The sequence below is a fragment of the Haliaeetus leucocephalus genome, unplaced genomic scaffold (genome assembly GCF_000737465.1).
Source record: "Haliaeetus leucocephalus isolate CR32 unplaced genomic scaffold, Haliaeetus_leucocephalus-4.0 Scaffold141, whole genome shotgun sequence".
NCBI classification, from domain to species: Eukaryota; Metazoa; Chordata; class Aves; order Accipitriformes; family Accipitridae; genus Haliaeetus; species Haliaeetus leucocephalus.
In genome coordinates, this window is record NW_010972577.1 from 1,876,353 (window position 1) to 1,891,872 (window position 15,520).

Genomic DNA, 15,520 nt, shown 5'->3' on the forward strand with positions numbered 1-15,520 from the left:
GGAGAGTCTTGCTCGGCGGCCGCCGTCGCTCCTCTGGCGACGGTTTTCACGGCGTGTTGGTGTCGCGTTCGTTTTTGCAGGTCGGGAAAACGGAAGGGATGCGACAGCGGTCGTGCTCTGCCAGCGCTCGAGTGGCAGCCTGCTTCGGCCGCTCGAACCCTCTGGCCTGTGTTGCACGTCTGTAGCATTAAACTGGCAGCAGACAAGAACGCTGTAGGCAGCGATAACTGCACTGGATACACCTACGAGCTTGCAGTAAATAGATGATTTAACATCTAAATTATTACAGCTTCCCAGTTTTCACGCAGTCTACCCCCTGTCAGTCTCCGGCCCTTAAATTTTGTATCAGCCGTGGATTGCGGTTATTCAGTCTCTCAGAAACTGAAGTCCAAGGTTTCGGGTTAATAAGTTGGGATCGGAGGCCTCTCTTGCGTGGCCAGAGGGGTATTTGCATTCAAATAATAATACTTCACCTATCTCACGAAGCGTTGGGTGTTTGAAAGGTTAAATATTTGTCTGTAATTTGAAGAGTAAATAAGGAAACTTTTAATTCTGCGCTTAAAAAATAATTACGTAAATGACAGGTGCTCACTGTGCCTAAACCGGACTTTCAAAGTTATCTGAATATACAGAATTGTATTTGAAGTTAGTGTCAGCTGTAGGTGCTTGAGAGTAAAGAATAACAAGTGCTTACATGTTGATTGGCAGGTGACAGGACTGATACAAATACGCCCTTCATATTTACAGCTAAACCATTTGTCCACTCTCTTATGAAGCATTTATTTCAAAATCAGGCTAGGTCTCCCTAATTCCCACTCTTGAGCAGTTGTAGGCCTCACTTCATACCAGCTCTCATGGAAACCCCCAAAGCTAGCTAAAGATAGAATTGCACAGTTTGACATCAGGCTAAATAGAACGGATACAAAACAAGTGAGATCTTACTTAAGTGGTAATTAGTTTTTGATTCAGCTTGTAACTCCTGTAACTTCACTCTTGCGTCTTGTCCAAATTAGTGAACTTGTGTTGCGATTTACATCTCTGTTAAAAAAAAAAAAAAAAGGAGGTAAAAGGGAAGCGGATTAAGCACTTACTGTTTTATCTGCCTTCTTTTTTATGTAGTATCTTTAATGCAGATATCTTGATGTCTAGTAACACACTTTGGTCATTAGCTGCTGAAAGTAGCAGTATAGTAATTAAATTCAACCCATTCTAAGAATGAGAGCCAAAAATCAAGATATAAATTGTAACAGAAAACTTATTCAAATTTCCTACAAATAGTGTGCACTGAGTAGCAACCACTTTGAACTTTTATCATATAAGAACTTTACCACATAAGAACTTTTATCGAAAAAAAGTGCCTGTGACATAAAGGTACAGAAAGGAAAATGCTAACCAAAAGAAACAAAAAGGCAGCCATCATCTGTTGACTTCTGTTTTCTTTTATTGCATTGATAAACTTCATCCACACACACACAAAAAAAAATGGTGGGAGACAGTACAGGTGGTCACTTAGGACTATTAAAACAGAGGTGCTTTGTCACAGTAAGCAACAGACGATGTTAAGAGGAGATGATACGTGCGAAGCTGAAATAAAGGATAACAGAAACAAATAAGAGAGTCCACAAAACCAATGTGGCATATGTCATAGGATAAGTAAAATAATAACTGAGGCTGAAAGGTAAATAAAAACTTGGAAAATATGATACATGGGTAGAAAGGTAAGAGGTAGAATCCTTAAAATTCATGTATCATTTAACTGGAAGATATCCCCCATTTGTTTAAGGAGGAGAAACAGAGTGTCCTTTCAGACCTGCTCTTGCAAACACTGAACACGTTTAACTTGAAAGTCACAGTGGAAAGTTAAGCATGTGCCTGAGTGTTTGAGATTGGGATGGTAACGTGAGAGCTACTGTGAATTGGCTGTTTTAAGGCCTGTACTTGGATGCAGAAGTGTAGCATCATTAAACTTAATCGCTTAATCCAAAAAACAGTGCAAGAATAGTAACTTGCTCGGCTTCATAAAGGCAGCTGTAGGGCTTTACCAGCATTAAAGCATCATAGTAGCCATGGGCGGGAGAAGTTCAGCATCTCTTTCAGATCTGTTAATTTATTCAATCGATTGAAGTGTGTTGGGTTATTTTTTTGTGACTGGATAAATGGGAGGCCAACAACCTCATCCATCAGAATATTGGAACTTGTTGCGTAGTCTCACTGAAGTAATTGGGATTATACGGGTGCTTAAGCGACTTACTGAATCAAAGCCTTAAGTGACTTTCTTAGCACTGCCACTGTCTTACCCTATATAAGAAGTCTTTAATGTTATGTACATTCTTTGGTTTATTATGCTTGGAGTGTTTGTGGTTTTTCAATATGATACTCACAACTGCCTTAGAGCATTATTTGAGATGTCTGATCTTAAAATACTAATTTTGCTGAAATTCCCAGTAATGTGAGTGGGGCCTTAATAGAGTAAAGTTGGTTTGGATCATAAATGTAGATTATTTTTTGACTGAATGAAATACTACTGTATCTTGATATTCATTTTTAATTTATTTTGTCAGGAAGTGATGTTTCTGTGTATCACCTGCTGTTGGTCCATCAAGTATCTACATCTGTCTCCCCCTCACGACCGAATGCACAAGCAGTATTTTTCTTCTTTTTTTGTTCTCCTTGACTTGGATGTTTTTAGCCAAGTTTATTAAAACAGAAACTCTAGTTCATGCTAGGAAGATGTTTTATCTTAGTAGCAAATTCTTTTCAGTTGTGAAATGTAACTGAATAAGGCAATAACCTGATCTGCATGACAGAAAATCTTGGAAGACTAGCAATTCCCTTTCTCTTAAGTATTGGACTTGAGATCTAAAATAATTACAGAACTACAATTGCTGTAAACCCTTACTGAGTATTTATGTTCTAGAGAGTGGCTCATGAAGTAACTGTAAAAGTTTCTTACTTTCTCATACTGTAAATACTTCCCCTTTTTAAATTTTGGGTCACATCTGTTTAAGTTTTCCAATGATACTAGAATTCTGTTAATGAATTGCCAAAAATAGCCCTTTTGGTGACTATCATGCAAGAGTCGGCTGCAGAAAATTGAAGAACCAGTATTTGGAGTATAAAACGCAACCCAGAACGTACCAGTCCTGTAAATGAGGTAAACTGGTCAAAGCCAGTATGACTATAAAGTAAAATCCTATGATGCTGTGTAAATTTGTCAATGCAATTGCAGTTTAGCAAATATCCATGAATTTTTTTAAGGAGCTATAAATATATAAAATTAATTCCTGTGCAGCATTGTGACAGTGCTCTTCAACAATCTCCAGGATTATAAACTCATAGTAATGAAAATTTGTAAATGCAGTCCATTGGAAAGTGGCATAGAGAGAATGGCCCTGCTTTGGCCTTACGTCGCTTTTGATGCAAATGTAGTTGTGTTGCTTCCCACCTGTCCTGCTGTAAGCTGCAGAAGCGCTACAGTACTCTTTTCTAGAAGGAATATACAGGAGATGCTTGAACTCTCTGTAAAGTGAGTAGAAAGTCTTACAGAGCAAAGGATGTTAATTTTATCAGTGATGAGCCAAAGCAGTCACTGACACAAACAGGTGCAATTCAAGTGCTTTGCAGGACTTGCATCTGCTTGTGCTAATAGTTGACTTGGCCCCAAGTTTCTAAATCAAGTAGCCTGTGAACTGTTGTTGTGTTACTGCTTTTGTCTTTATTGTGTTAGGGAAGTCTGCTCTCTTGCATTTCATGCAGACAAAAACCGGTTGTGTCGTACCATAGAATGTGAAAACCAAAATGACTGCAAATACGCCTGTGATTAGGATGTTTGAAGGGCTGAAAGAACTAGTAATTCAATATGATGAATGCTGTCATCTCTCTGTGACCCTTAGCATCTTATCCCAGTTGCTGTCAGGGTGATGAAATTAATGCCTATTGTGTTTGTGCACATGTTTCAGATCACATGGGGACTAAATGTTCTTCAACTTTTTTTTTTGTAATTGTGTTTGATATTTTGTATTGAGTGGTGGTGAAGAAATAATAAAGAAATCATCACCTCCGTCTGCTTCCTAAAGGATCGTTTTCCATCTGAAAGGTTTTGACAATTGAATAAAATCCATGACTGAATTAATGTGCATGGATTTTGTTCAGTGCTTGCATCAGCTCTCTTCCCTGCCCCCGCTTCCTGCTGAATAGGAGTTTTTGGAAGTGGTGCTTTCATTAAGGGCATTATGAAATTCTGGTTTTCATTGTCATTATGGGACTCTGGAAGGGGCTGTGAGAATCAGATGCTACCTCAGTGTTGTTTATCAGAGCTGTAGTATTTCTAACTATTTTAGAAAGTTCAAGAGATCCCTTTTAAACAACGCAGTGTGCTTTCTGCATTGGTATTGAAGCTTGGACTTGCTGTGTCCCAACAAGGTTGAAAACTACTTACAATTAGAGCAAAATAAAACTTTGTGGGGACGTTGTGCTGCTGAACTCTTGACGATGCTTTCCAGTGGAGTAGAGCCCATGCTGTGTTTCATGTCTTGGCTTCCTAGGAAATCTGTGAGGAGAGCTCGGTGTCTGAGCTTGGGATAGACACTTAGTCTTCTAGCTATTCGCCAACTTGCATTGGAAGTGAGGGCTATGAGGTCTTTTGAGGTCTGTGCCGATCTTTGTTCCCAGGACAGCAGCATTCCCAGACAAAGTTGTCTTTACTTATTCCCTGCTTTTCCTTTTGAAGCTGCTCAGCCATTCAACAGGTAATTTGGGAGAGCCCAAGGTGGAGGTGGGAAGTAAAAGAGGCAGTGCAAGTCTAATGGTCAAGTCGCAGCGTACTCACATCAGGGAGGTGCTTCTGGTTGCTGTTGGTGAGGTGGGTTGTCATTTCTTAGGAACCTGGTTCTTGCCTCTCCGCGGTGGGGCAGGCATCATAACCAGGCTTCATCGAGACAGGGCGAAGGTTTGTCTTTGAACTGCTTTCTGTCGGTAGATGTGAGTGACAGGGTCTGACTCCCCTCGAGGTGAGGACCCATTTCCCATGCAAATGCCGTAACTGGAAGGTCAAAAGGAGACGTCACTTCTCACCCTTCTCCAGCTGGGTTTGGGAAGAAGGTGCTGACAGTTGCGTTTTGGCATGAGCCTGTTTTTATGAACCTGCATTTGAGTTCCCTGAGCTCTCCTCCCAGTCTGGCAGCTCAGTAGTGGTAGAGTACTGGGATGGTATGGGAACTGAGTGGGAAGGTGCAGAGCTGCAGGCAAGGCAAACTTCCAAGCTTGGGTGGGAGCTGAGCAGCCTCCAAGGGCTTGGGCTTTCCTAGTTCATTCCACGTGGCTTGCAGCCGCCAACTCTTGTTAGCACCTGCTTATGTTGCTGCTTTGCAAAACTATGTTAGCTGTTGGGAGGAGTGTTGAGAGGTTAAGATTATCATAACTTGTCATTTATTTGTGATGCTAGAAGTATGAAATGAGGGACTCGGGGGAGCGGTAGAAATTTGGGGATTGGTGCGGTGCAAAGATTGAAAAGAAACTGGAGAACGTAGTGAAGTGAATCACTTCTGTGTGCTAAACTTTTGTAGCAAGCCCAGTGAAATCCTTCTGCAGTGATATTGGCTCCGTGAAGACGGTTTTCCCTGGCTCGTGTCGTTAGAGATTGCAATGCACAGCTGCCTCCAGGCATATATGTCTTTTATAGTATACAACAAAGTCCTGTGTGTTATTGTAGCAGAAATTAAGTGATACCTGCTAAGCCTGAGGGATGCGGCTTTCAAATTGAGATGGATGCCTAATTTTAAACTCTTAATGTTCAACTGTGGTGTGAGGCAGCAAAAATAGATACATTAGGTATGTAAGCTTTGTGCTCTTTCTTTTTTAGATACTGCAAAAGATATCTATTTGCATATATCTTAATTTTTGTTCTGTCCGCCTTTGGCTGTTGTTCTGAAGGTGAAAATTAAGTCCTTCATGACTGGTTCGTCAGGATATCAGCTACAGTTCTGGTGTGCTGCAGATTTGGCTCTGGGGCAATCTGGAAAGAATTTAGTATGGGGAGATTCCATACTTGGTGCTGGTCCTGATCATTCCCCACCTCCTGATATATGAAAAATAAAATAAATAAATTAAAACTGAGGTCCATTAGCATTTTTAGAAATCAAGTATCAGCTACCTGAACCAAAACTGCTGTTTGGGTTCATAAATTAGATGTTTTGTGTGGAGATTTGGCTGGCATATGTTGTCTAATTCGCAAGTCACGAATTAATCTGAATTTTCTATCAGCCTTACCTACTGCAGTCTACAGTTTAAAACTAATACGTATGTTTACATTTTAAAGTTAGATACATGTATTTACAAAAATCTTAAAAAGTCAAGTATTTGTCAGGTAGGAAAAGCTAAGGAGTCAAAGGGCAGGTTTGAATGCACTTACAAATTCTGATTTCAAGTACTTGGCCCAGGAAGTTTTACAATCTCATGGTTTGATTTTAAATTTTTCTGTTTAAATATATTTTGAATACCTTAAGATTTTTAGTATATTCAGTTCTTAATATAAGTTGTCCTGATTTTGCATGATTTGTTGCATTTGAAAATACAAATGGTATTTATCTTTTTTTTTAAATTCCACTTTTTTTTTTTTTTTTTAAACCTGCATGAGTTTTATACACTTTCCTCTTTTTGCATTTAACTGTGTTTTGGTAGATACTGAGCCATGGAGTTTTACAGTGTTCTTCCATGCCCTTTCCTTCTGCTTACATAATATGTCCAGATACTTTATGTAAGGATGATTGTTAATTGAGAAGATTTTTCTCCTGGTACTCCACCATCAGACATTGTTCTTGCTAAGAGGAGATTCTATTCATAGTTAAACATTTGACTCCAATTATTTCAAACTGTTTACCTCAGGCTTACAGGGTATCCTTTTTTCCTCAGTTTTAGTTGTTTTAGTTAAAGTAGGTTCAGATGTCAGGGATTTTGACATTACAATTATGAGGAAGCATATCTTCTCAGGGGAAAAATATTCTTTAATCTTTGTTCTGTCAATTTGAATTTATGCTATGAAGAGATTTAGGATAAAAAAACAGGGGAGTTATTTTCTTCTTTTGTTCATTTCACTTCTGTCACATATTACTTGTCATCTTCCCTTTTATAACTAGCTCCTCAGTATGGGACTAGGAAATCATAGAGTTTATGCTAGTTTGATTTTTAAATGTAAAATCAGCTACCTGTGTTTTGGTCGAATCTGTATTTGAGCACATAACTGGATGTGAAGAAAAATAATTATTTTGGGTGACTTTGAACTGTATTGTGTTAGTTGCACATATTTTTCCTCTGGAACTTACGGATTGACTTACAGAGTTATCCCGTTCTATTTTCTAATGCTGCTTGGGAATCTGAGGGCACGCTTGTTTCTTTTTGCATAAGCAAACATAGTGCACAGTCCTGAGCAAGCTGCAGGTGAACTGGCTCATTTACACGCTGTGGTGGTGAGCAGATATTAGAGTGATTTTAACAGTGGCTATTTTTTGAGGCTGATTCAAGTTTACTGTGTTCAGGTCTAGAGCCAGATTAGTTGAAGCTAGCTCAGATACCCCCCTGCATGTTCTCTTCTGCTGTGTAATGATTCCTTTGCCTCACCTTGAAAGTCCATAGTGCTTAAATTCTAAGTACTTACTGAAAGTTATGTGTGGAAGAGCTTTCAAAAATCTTACTCCACAATCACAAGCAGAGGACGTAGGGGTGTAGAGGTTTCTTAATCATACCCTTTCCCATGCGTGTCGACTCACTGATAACTTCACACCAGTTCTGTCTGTACTTGATAAAAACACTTATATGAGTATTACAAATAAAGATACGATCAATTCCTCCTACGAGTCCTTGGCATTTAGAAGCAAAGTTCCTATTATAAAGAGCTCTGGCTAGAGGAACACTGCAAGCTTGCCACAAGGTTTCCTGCTTCTGGCTGGTGTGAGGTGCACAAAGGATAACATTTCCAGAATGTGCTTAATGTACCAAGGCACCGTAGCTGCTATTTTGGAGGGGGGTGGTTGGGATGGGACATGGACATTATGTATTTTCCACTACAGAAGAGTAATAAAGTAAACAATAGCTACATTAAATGTGGGTCACTTTTTCCTTTCTTTTAAGTAAATTACAAAAATCTGCAGGAAGACATCTTCAGAGATGCCAAAGGCTTATAAGGGAGGCTATTCCTCTCCTAATGAAACAGATGGAATACTTCTTTCCACTCTTGTGCTGGAAGGCATGGTCAGGTTTTGCGTGATACCAAGATGCCAGATGTTCAGAAAAACCGTCCTGTTGAAATCTCAGCTTATAAATAATCTCCTTTCACATGTGCTCTATATATTTGAAATATGTGCAGTACTTGCTAAAAAAAAAAATAAATTAACTACTGGTGATTTATGATAAAAGTTATTTAGATGCTCTAACTTTGACTTTCCCAAGTGGTCACTGATTGTAATTGTGGGCCGCTCCATGGTCCATGCCATAGAACCGCGCTGTAATCAAAAGCAAGTTATTTGCAGAAGGAGCCAGTAAATTATTTAGGCACTGAAAATAGGATTTATTCAGAATTTAGATGGCAAAATCTTAAAATTATGTTTATGATAAGTCCCGCTTTTTCCTGTCACCAAGACTGAAACAGTTGAGTTGTACAGATGCCTTTTTCTAAGGTTCCTCAGATGGCTAAGGAGTACAGGCAGGAATGAAGTAATTGTGTGTGCTTAAGGCAAAGTTCCCAACCCATGTATAGCCCTGATCAAGCAAAGCTCCTGAATCTACATAGTACTGTCAAATGATATTTAACTTAATGCTGGCAGGACTGGGGATCTCAAAAAAAAGTTTTAGCTCTTCCCCCCCCCCTCCTCACCACCCCCACCACCCCCCATTTAAACAAAGAAACAAAACCCCAAAAGGAATAAATTATGATACCTCTCTTTAACTTAATGAGTTAGAGCACAAACTCAATTTACAGGATGCATCAGTTCAATTCTCTCTACGTGCACATAGCTCCACCACTTCTTTGAAAAAGGTGATTTAGCAGTTTATTTTCAAAAGAGAGGATCCCTGCTCCATAGATCTACCTTCTTACAGCAGTGAGCAGTGTGTTAGGACGGGACAGGATTTAGGATCTGCATCTGCTTTCAGTACGCTAGATTCTGGCAGTTCAAAGCTGGCAGGCTCACCGTCACGGGTTTTGTGAATCCCCTTCTGCAGCACTGAGCTCACTTAGAAGCCAAGAGCTTCTGCTTCTGGTTGATGTGCCATGGGTAACCACTGGAGTGGTTTTGTTGAATCTAGTCTGGGGCTGTTGTTTAAATAAGCGTAAACTAACAGAAATTGCTCCAGCTTATGTGGTATTGTGGAAACTGATTTTCTCTGAAATTAGCCTTTTGCTTAGATTGGATATTCCAGTTATTGCGCTTATTTCCCAGAACTTCTTTGCGCTACCATGTTCCCCCTCTCTAAATAATCACCACCTGAATCACCCACCGTTTGATTGAGAAGTTGCAAAACTGTATACATCCCTTTCTAGGTAATGTTAGACTAGTGTGAATGAAGTGGTTTGTGAAGTCCTGCTCTAAATCACCATCTGAAGCTTTGGGGAGGACTGCAAGGAAAGGTGCATAATGCTCGTGTAGGATTAAGTCCTTCACACTTCAGTCCTCTCTGCAGCATCTGTGAAAGCTGCAGGCAGGTGGGCATTGAAAACAAAACTAGTCTGGTTAAACACATGATCATGCTCATCTGTTGACAAGTGTCTCATTCCTTTTGTAGGATTGGGGGGGGTTGTGGGTTTTTTTAGAATTACTGTTAAGAGTGTTCAGAATAACAGCAGGGAATGTTGGCATCATTTAGCCTGCTGCTGCAACTAGATGGTCTGAGTATATACTTTTTAGTTAACTTTTCTCTGTATGAAACTCTTTCAGCTTTTGCTCTAAAATAAGTGTGGTCACTGATGCTGTTTATTTGATTTCCTTCAATAAGCTGATGGCAGTGAAACTATCAGATTTTTGTTCAGATGGCCTGCCTTCAGTGAAAATTACTTAATTCATTATAAAACTCTAGAAAATTAGGCAACTAATTTCTTACAGCCTAAACATTTCCAAGTCTTTTTTTATGCTCAAATACAAAAAGTAGTCAAATATGCACAGAATAAGACTCTAAAGCTGTATTTTTCCTGACATAGATAGTATAAAATTTATTATAAATATTAATATATGTTTTCATTAGCTCACAAGGTGACTGTATTTCCTTTAAGATTTTATTGATTCTGATTCTGCTAGAAGGAGCTTTCCCTAGTTCAGGGGTCAATTATCTTTAATTCATCTGAGAAACTGTAAAGCCTTTACAGTCAGCATCAGAACTAGACTTCTGTACATGTAGCTAGTGCCATTGAATGAAGCATAACCACTCATGTTTTTAACAGTTTGTCAATTTAGACCATAAGACTAAAAGTTAGCATGAAAGCAAAAATGTACAGACTTCATATTTAACATCAGATGGTATGATTCAGTCCTACGTAATCCACATAGTTTCCTAATACGGTCTTCTTACAAAAAGGAAATAAAATTGCAGTAACTTTATTTTTTGAAGTTTTCTGCTTTCTCGTTAAATCAAATGAATGATTTATAAAAAAAAAAATAAAAATAAAATTGAATTACATACAGGAATCTTCTCGGTATTCCCCAGAGCTCAGTCTCTTGGCAATGGTTTTCTTCACTGAACCCCAGTAAAATACATAGCTGCAGAATATTTGAGTGAACTCTGGGCTTTAATAAAATGGATTGCATTGTGATTTTTATGGTTTGATGCTGAGCCTGAGCAGCAGACTTCAGACTTGCGCAATTATGTGTTGAGCAGATAGTCTCTTTAATTAAAGAGGTTATGAGGTGTAGCAATAATATGACCATTACCTAAAAACTGTATATGACCTAAAGGTATTTTTAGAAAAAGGATACTTAAAGGTAAACTTGTCTTTGTTTTGGGGTTGTTTTTTTTTTTTAGATCTAGAGAAAAAGCAACTAAAAACTAAAATGTGAAAGTCCTTTCTCCTGTCCTATTCATATTCTTTATGCTGTAGGCAAGTGAAACGCCTATCTGTTAAACACAAATAAAAGTGCTTCTCTATCTTCTGTGAAGAAAAATAAACATTTTAAATTCTTATAGTAGGACATCTGAAAACCTGAGAAACTTGTCAGCACCAAGTACAAGCTCCCCATTTGTATCCTGTCTTGAGCCTGCTTCTTCTCAAGCAGGGTAAATGGATTCTGTGATCTGAGGTACTTTTTCTAGAAGCTCAAAGGACTGGTTGTGTCATCAGGCAGGTTTTTAGACTAAGAGAGAATTTGAACAACTTCCCATAAGATGCCTGCAGCAGTGCTTGCACAGGGTTACATGTTGATTTCAGAAGCTGTATCTGGTAGTTGCTTTTGGTGGTTTGTTGATGCAAGCTCTGCCTTTTCACAAAATTATATCTAAACTTTTTAACAAACACATGAGAAATACATCCTAGGATACTCTTTATTTTAACAAGCACTCAACGTTGTAGTAGTGCCCAGCTAATAATGATGCTCTTGTCCGAAAGAGCATGCAGTCCAAGTTATAAAAGTAGTGAGGAAGAAATGGCGAAATGGAGAGAAGTGCATGTTGTGAGGATAGCACAGCTGAGTATATGAAGTTTGCTTGGTTGTTCTGTTTCTCCTGCCTTCTTCCAGGAGAGGGAAGGAATGTTCTCCTGCTTTTATCCTTCTTTCCAGTTGCTATGGTCTAAGCTTGAAGCTGACATTTTTCCTGATCGGAATGCTTCACCTTCTCGGCAAAGTGCCCCAGTGCACATCAGTTTTGCTGAAGTAACAGCAAAGAAGGGAGTATCAAGCTGCAATTCACACCTAGTTTCTTTGAATAGAGAAGGGAGGAGGCTTAAGAAGTCTCAGGAACCCAGAGTGAGTGTGCTGGTAGACATGTGATAGGACATCAGATGAGACGGGCTGTGTTTTTACCACCAATAACCAGCTGTGTTGCCTTAGTGCCACTGGAGCAGAAGTGCCACATCTGCTTGCAGGTCAGCTCCTGAACTGGTCCCATTATCAGCCACATCCAGTTATCATATTAAGGTAGCCTCTTTGCTAGGAGTTACGATGTGATCACCGGTTGACCTGCAAGCAGGTCTTCTGATAGCATGATTACTTTTACCTCTTGAGTTATTTTTGTCATGGCCCTGTTTACTGAGCTGATGTAGCTAGGATGTGATTAAATTATCTATTTAATTTTCTTTGGTACATACAGGTTTCATAAGCAAGAAATAAAACTGTAAATTGAGAGCATCCACCTTGTTGCAGTGAAAACCTATGCAAATTATGAGTTAGTCCGGTGTGGCTGCGGTGCAGGACTGTTTTACATTGCTACGTGACCTACCACATGAGCACAGCTGAATGTGTTGCACGGGAAGCAGCAGAGGCTGCTAGGGAAGCTGAAACCGGTGTCACCAGATCACCAAAGAGTTTCCATTTGCATGCCTAGATCAGCCTGTCACTGAATTAGCAACTTCTCCCATCAGGAGAACTTGCTGTAACCTTCTGCCAGTGAATCAGAGCTTTCTCTGGCCAGGACACTCTGAGTTGTGTCCTGTGCCCGCTGAGTGTGTGAACGGCTTGGTGTGTGGCATCCAGGGAAGCTGGGTACCAGTCTTCCCACAGAAGGGAATCTAACAGCCTCCAGTCTCCTTTATTTGAGACCTCACTGAATTGAGTTTGCAGCACTGCTATGTAAACAGATGTGAAAGACCCATATTAACAGTAACTGTATTACCCGTTCTGGTGAACTGGGCTATGAAGCAACCAAAACATGGCTAAAAGCACACGTTTTAATGTTCTGTACCCAAGTAATGTGTGCAATGTTAGACTGTAAATCTGCATTTTAAATACTTTCCCTCAAATCTCTGCTTACTTTGGCTTGCTGTGGTGCTCTTCCTTTTAACTTGTTTTCTTTGCTTGACTTCATTGTGCCTTTTATTTTTTTAACAAAGCAGCACCTATTCAAATGAATAGGTTCCTCACTTGCTTCATTGTGGCAGACAGGACATTCATCTTCTCAGTCTCTCAACCTGATACGTAGGTAGAATGTACGTATACTGTGGCATTTGGAGAGCTGTGCATAAAATACGTGAAACACTGGGTACGTTAGCTTCTGAAACTGGAAATTGCCTCCCGAGCATGTCCTGCCCTGCTCCCTGGTGCTGGCTGGTGAGTGCCCTGCAGAGGGGGAGACCACCCCTCTGGTGCTCTGCAGACCCTGGGATCGGCACCGTTCTTCTGGGGAGGACTAGGAGTCTCATGGCTGCTCTCATCTCTTCGGGTTGCTTCAGAAGGGACGTGCACCCAACCTGGCACTGTGGTCACTTGCTCCTGAATTGCTGTCCCTGGTGAAATCACTCAAGTGCTTGCCTTCGCTGTGGTCCCCAGATCTCTTCTGCACCAGCAGACCGAGAAGGAGCCAGAGGCTGCCCAGTCTCTGCAGCAGGGAATTCTGCAGTTAGCTACTAAAACCAGCAAGGAGTTAGAGGTTTTCTGGAGACCACGAGGAAGAGTACTCCCTATCATTTCCCTCTGCAGCTATAATGTACATTAGGTGCTGTGGTTCACCTAAACCTGTCAGATTGCCAGAAATTGAAGGCTTGCCCTGGGGGGACTCTTCCCCTGCTTATCCACAGGCCCGTGAATTCTTCAGACATCATCTCAAAGGGAAAAGGGCAAGGTTTCTGCAGGATTCAAAGCTCTTAACTGTTAGCCCTCTGTTGTGTAAGGTCTGTGAGAATTTCCAGAAACACAGCAATAAAGCAAAAACACTTCATTCTCGGAAGGAGAGCTGGGTGGCTGCCCACAGAGTAGGTGTCTCCTGTGAAATCTGAAGAAGCCTCTAGAGAATGCAGGTTGGAAGTTGCCGTTCTTACCTGCTTGTAGTAACAGTATCATAAGTTTGTAGCTCTCAGTTCCTGGCTGTGAATGTCTGATAGGTGAGTAGCTATTCGCTGGCCTTTCATGAACTGTATAAGCCTTTTCTCGAGATTACTGAAATGGTCAGTGCTGAAGTGAATGATGTTGCACCTAAAGCTGTTGCATCCTCTTAGGCTGAGCCATCTGAGCAAACAAAATAGAGTTTCCGGATTTTCTCACTCCTTCCTTTGCTTTGAAATAAAATATCCAATTTTGCTGTGTTTAATGAGAACTAACTATAAATAGGAAAAGAGATATATATATATTTTTAGTTCTGTACAACAGTATAGCTGTGTGTTTTATCATAAGTAAAAAATTTTGGTCCATTACATGTAAACATATGTAACTGTTATCGTAAGACATAATATTGTACATAGGAATTGCTTACAGTACCGATGAGCGGGTGTCCCTCTGGGATTAAAAAGTGAACTAGATCCAATCTTACTGAAATAAAAAATAATACAGATTAACTGTTACATTTGGCAGACACAATCATATGTGTGTTTTTAAGGGAATGATCTTGTATATTTGTTTTTACTCATGCAATATTCACAAGTGAATACTTTGAATTGTGGGTCTGATTACACTGAGATTTAGACTTTGTACATTAAAGTGGAAATTTTTACAAGTTGAAATTATAAATTGTGTATTTCAAATCCTGTTTCTTGTGTGGGGCAGCTCTCATAGTGTCAAGGGCAGATTTTGTTTTCCTCTTGTTCTTATTTTCTTACATTTTACAAAAGCAGAGATAACATTCAGGACCTTCTGGTTTAGAGATATGTTGTATTGGGCCTTTTCCCTTCCTCTAAAACAGTCTTTGTCAGAAACTGCATAGTGGAGTCTTAACTTGAAATTAAAGAAAATGGTATTTATGGACCTAGTGTGTAACACTGCTGGAAAAGTGTACACTTGAAAAATGAAGCTCTAACTCCATAAGTGAGAATATCAAGATAATTTTTTATTTCAGTGTCATTTTTGCACCTGAACTGTAAGATCAGACCCTCTGACTGCTACCTTGCACTAAATAGTGTGTGGTACCTAGAGTGTCAGCAGTAAGGTTATAAATTCTCCTGGAACTTTAATGAGAAAATTACTCCTACAGCAAAATCTTGTTTGAATTTCTTGGATACTGTTCAGAATATACTTGTCAACTGACTTCTTACAAATAAAGTTCAGTTAAAATTTATTGTGCATGCCTTTTTTTTTTTTTTGAAAAAAAAATTCAAATAAGTAATGTTCTCTTTACTGTATGGTGGATGACCTCTTGTTCACATATTTATTGAATATCTCAGTTTGCCAATATCTGGTTTCTTGCCTTGAAAACAAAATTTGATCAACAGTGCAGCTGCATTTTCAAAGAAGGAACAGCATGAATTTAAAACATACAGCTTTATGTGGGGTTTTTGCCTGGTGTTACCCATCTAGTATCACAGGCTAATTCACAGGTGGGCAGCTTTTCCAGAATTGCTCGTAGAGACCTTCTGATATTAATCAAGATCTGAATATTCATTAGATCTTCCTGATAAAAT

At 39.6% G+C, this 15,520-nt stretch overlaps 1 protein-coding gene across 1 annotated transcript in view; it reads left to right on the forward strand.

Annotated features, from left to right (window-relative positions):
- AGPAT5 (1-acylglycerol-3-phosphate O-acyltransferase 5) overlaps positions 1–15,520 on the forward strand; it is a 61,464-nt gene that overhangs the window by 1,130 nt on the left and 44,814 nt on the right. Inside the window, exon 3 of the mRNA XM_010561098.1 lies at positions 81–255. Within this exon, the coding sequence (XP_010559400.1) occupies positions 81–255 (175 nt within the window). The remainder of the gene's footprint in view (positions 1–80; positions 256–15,520) is intronic.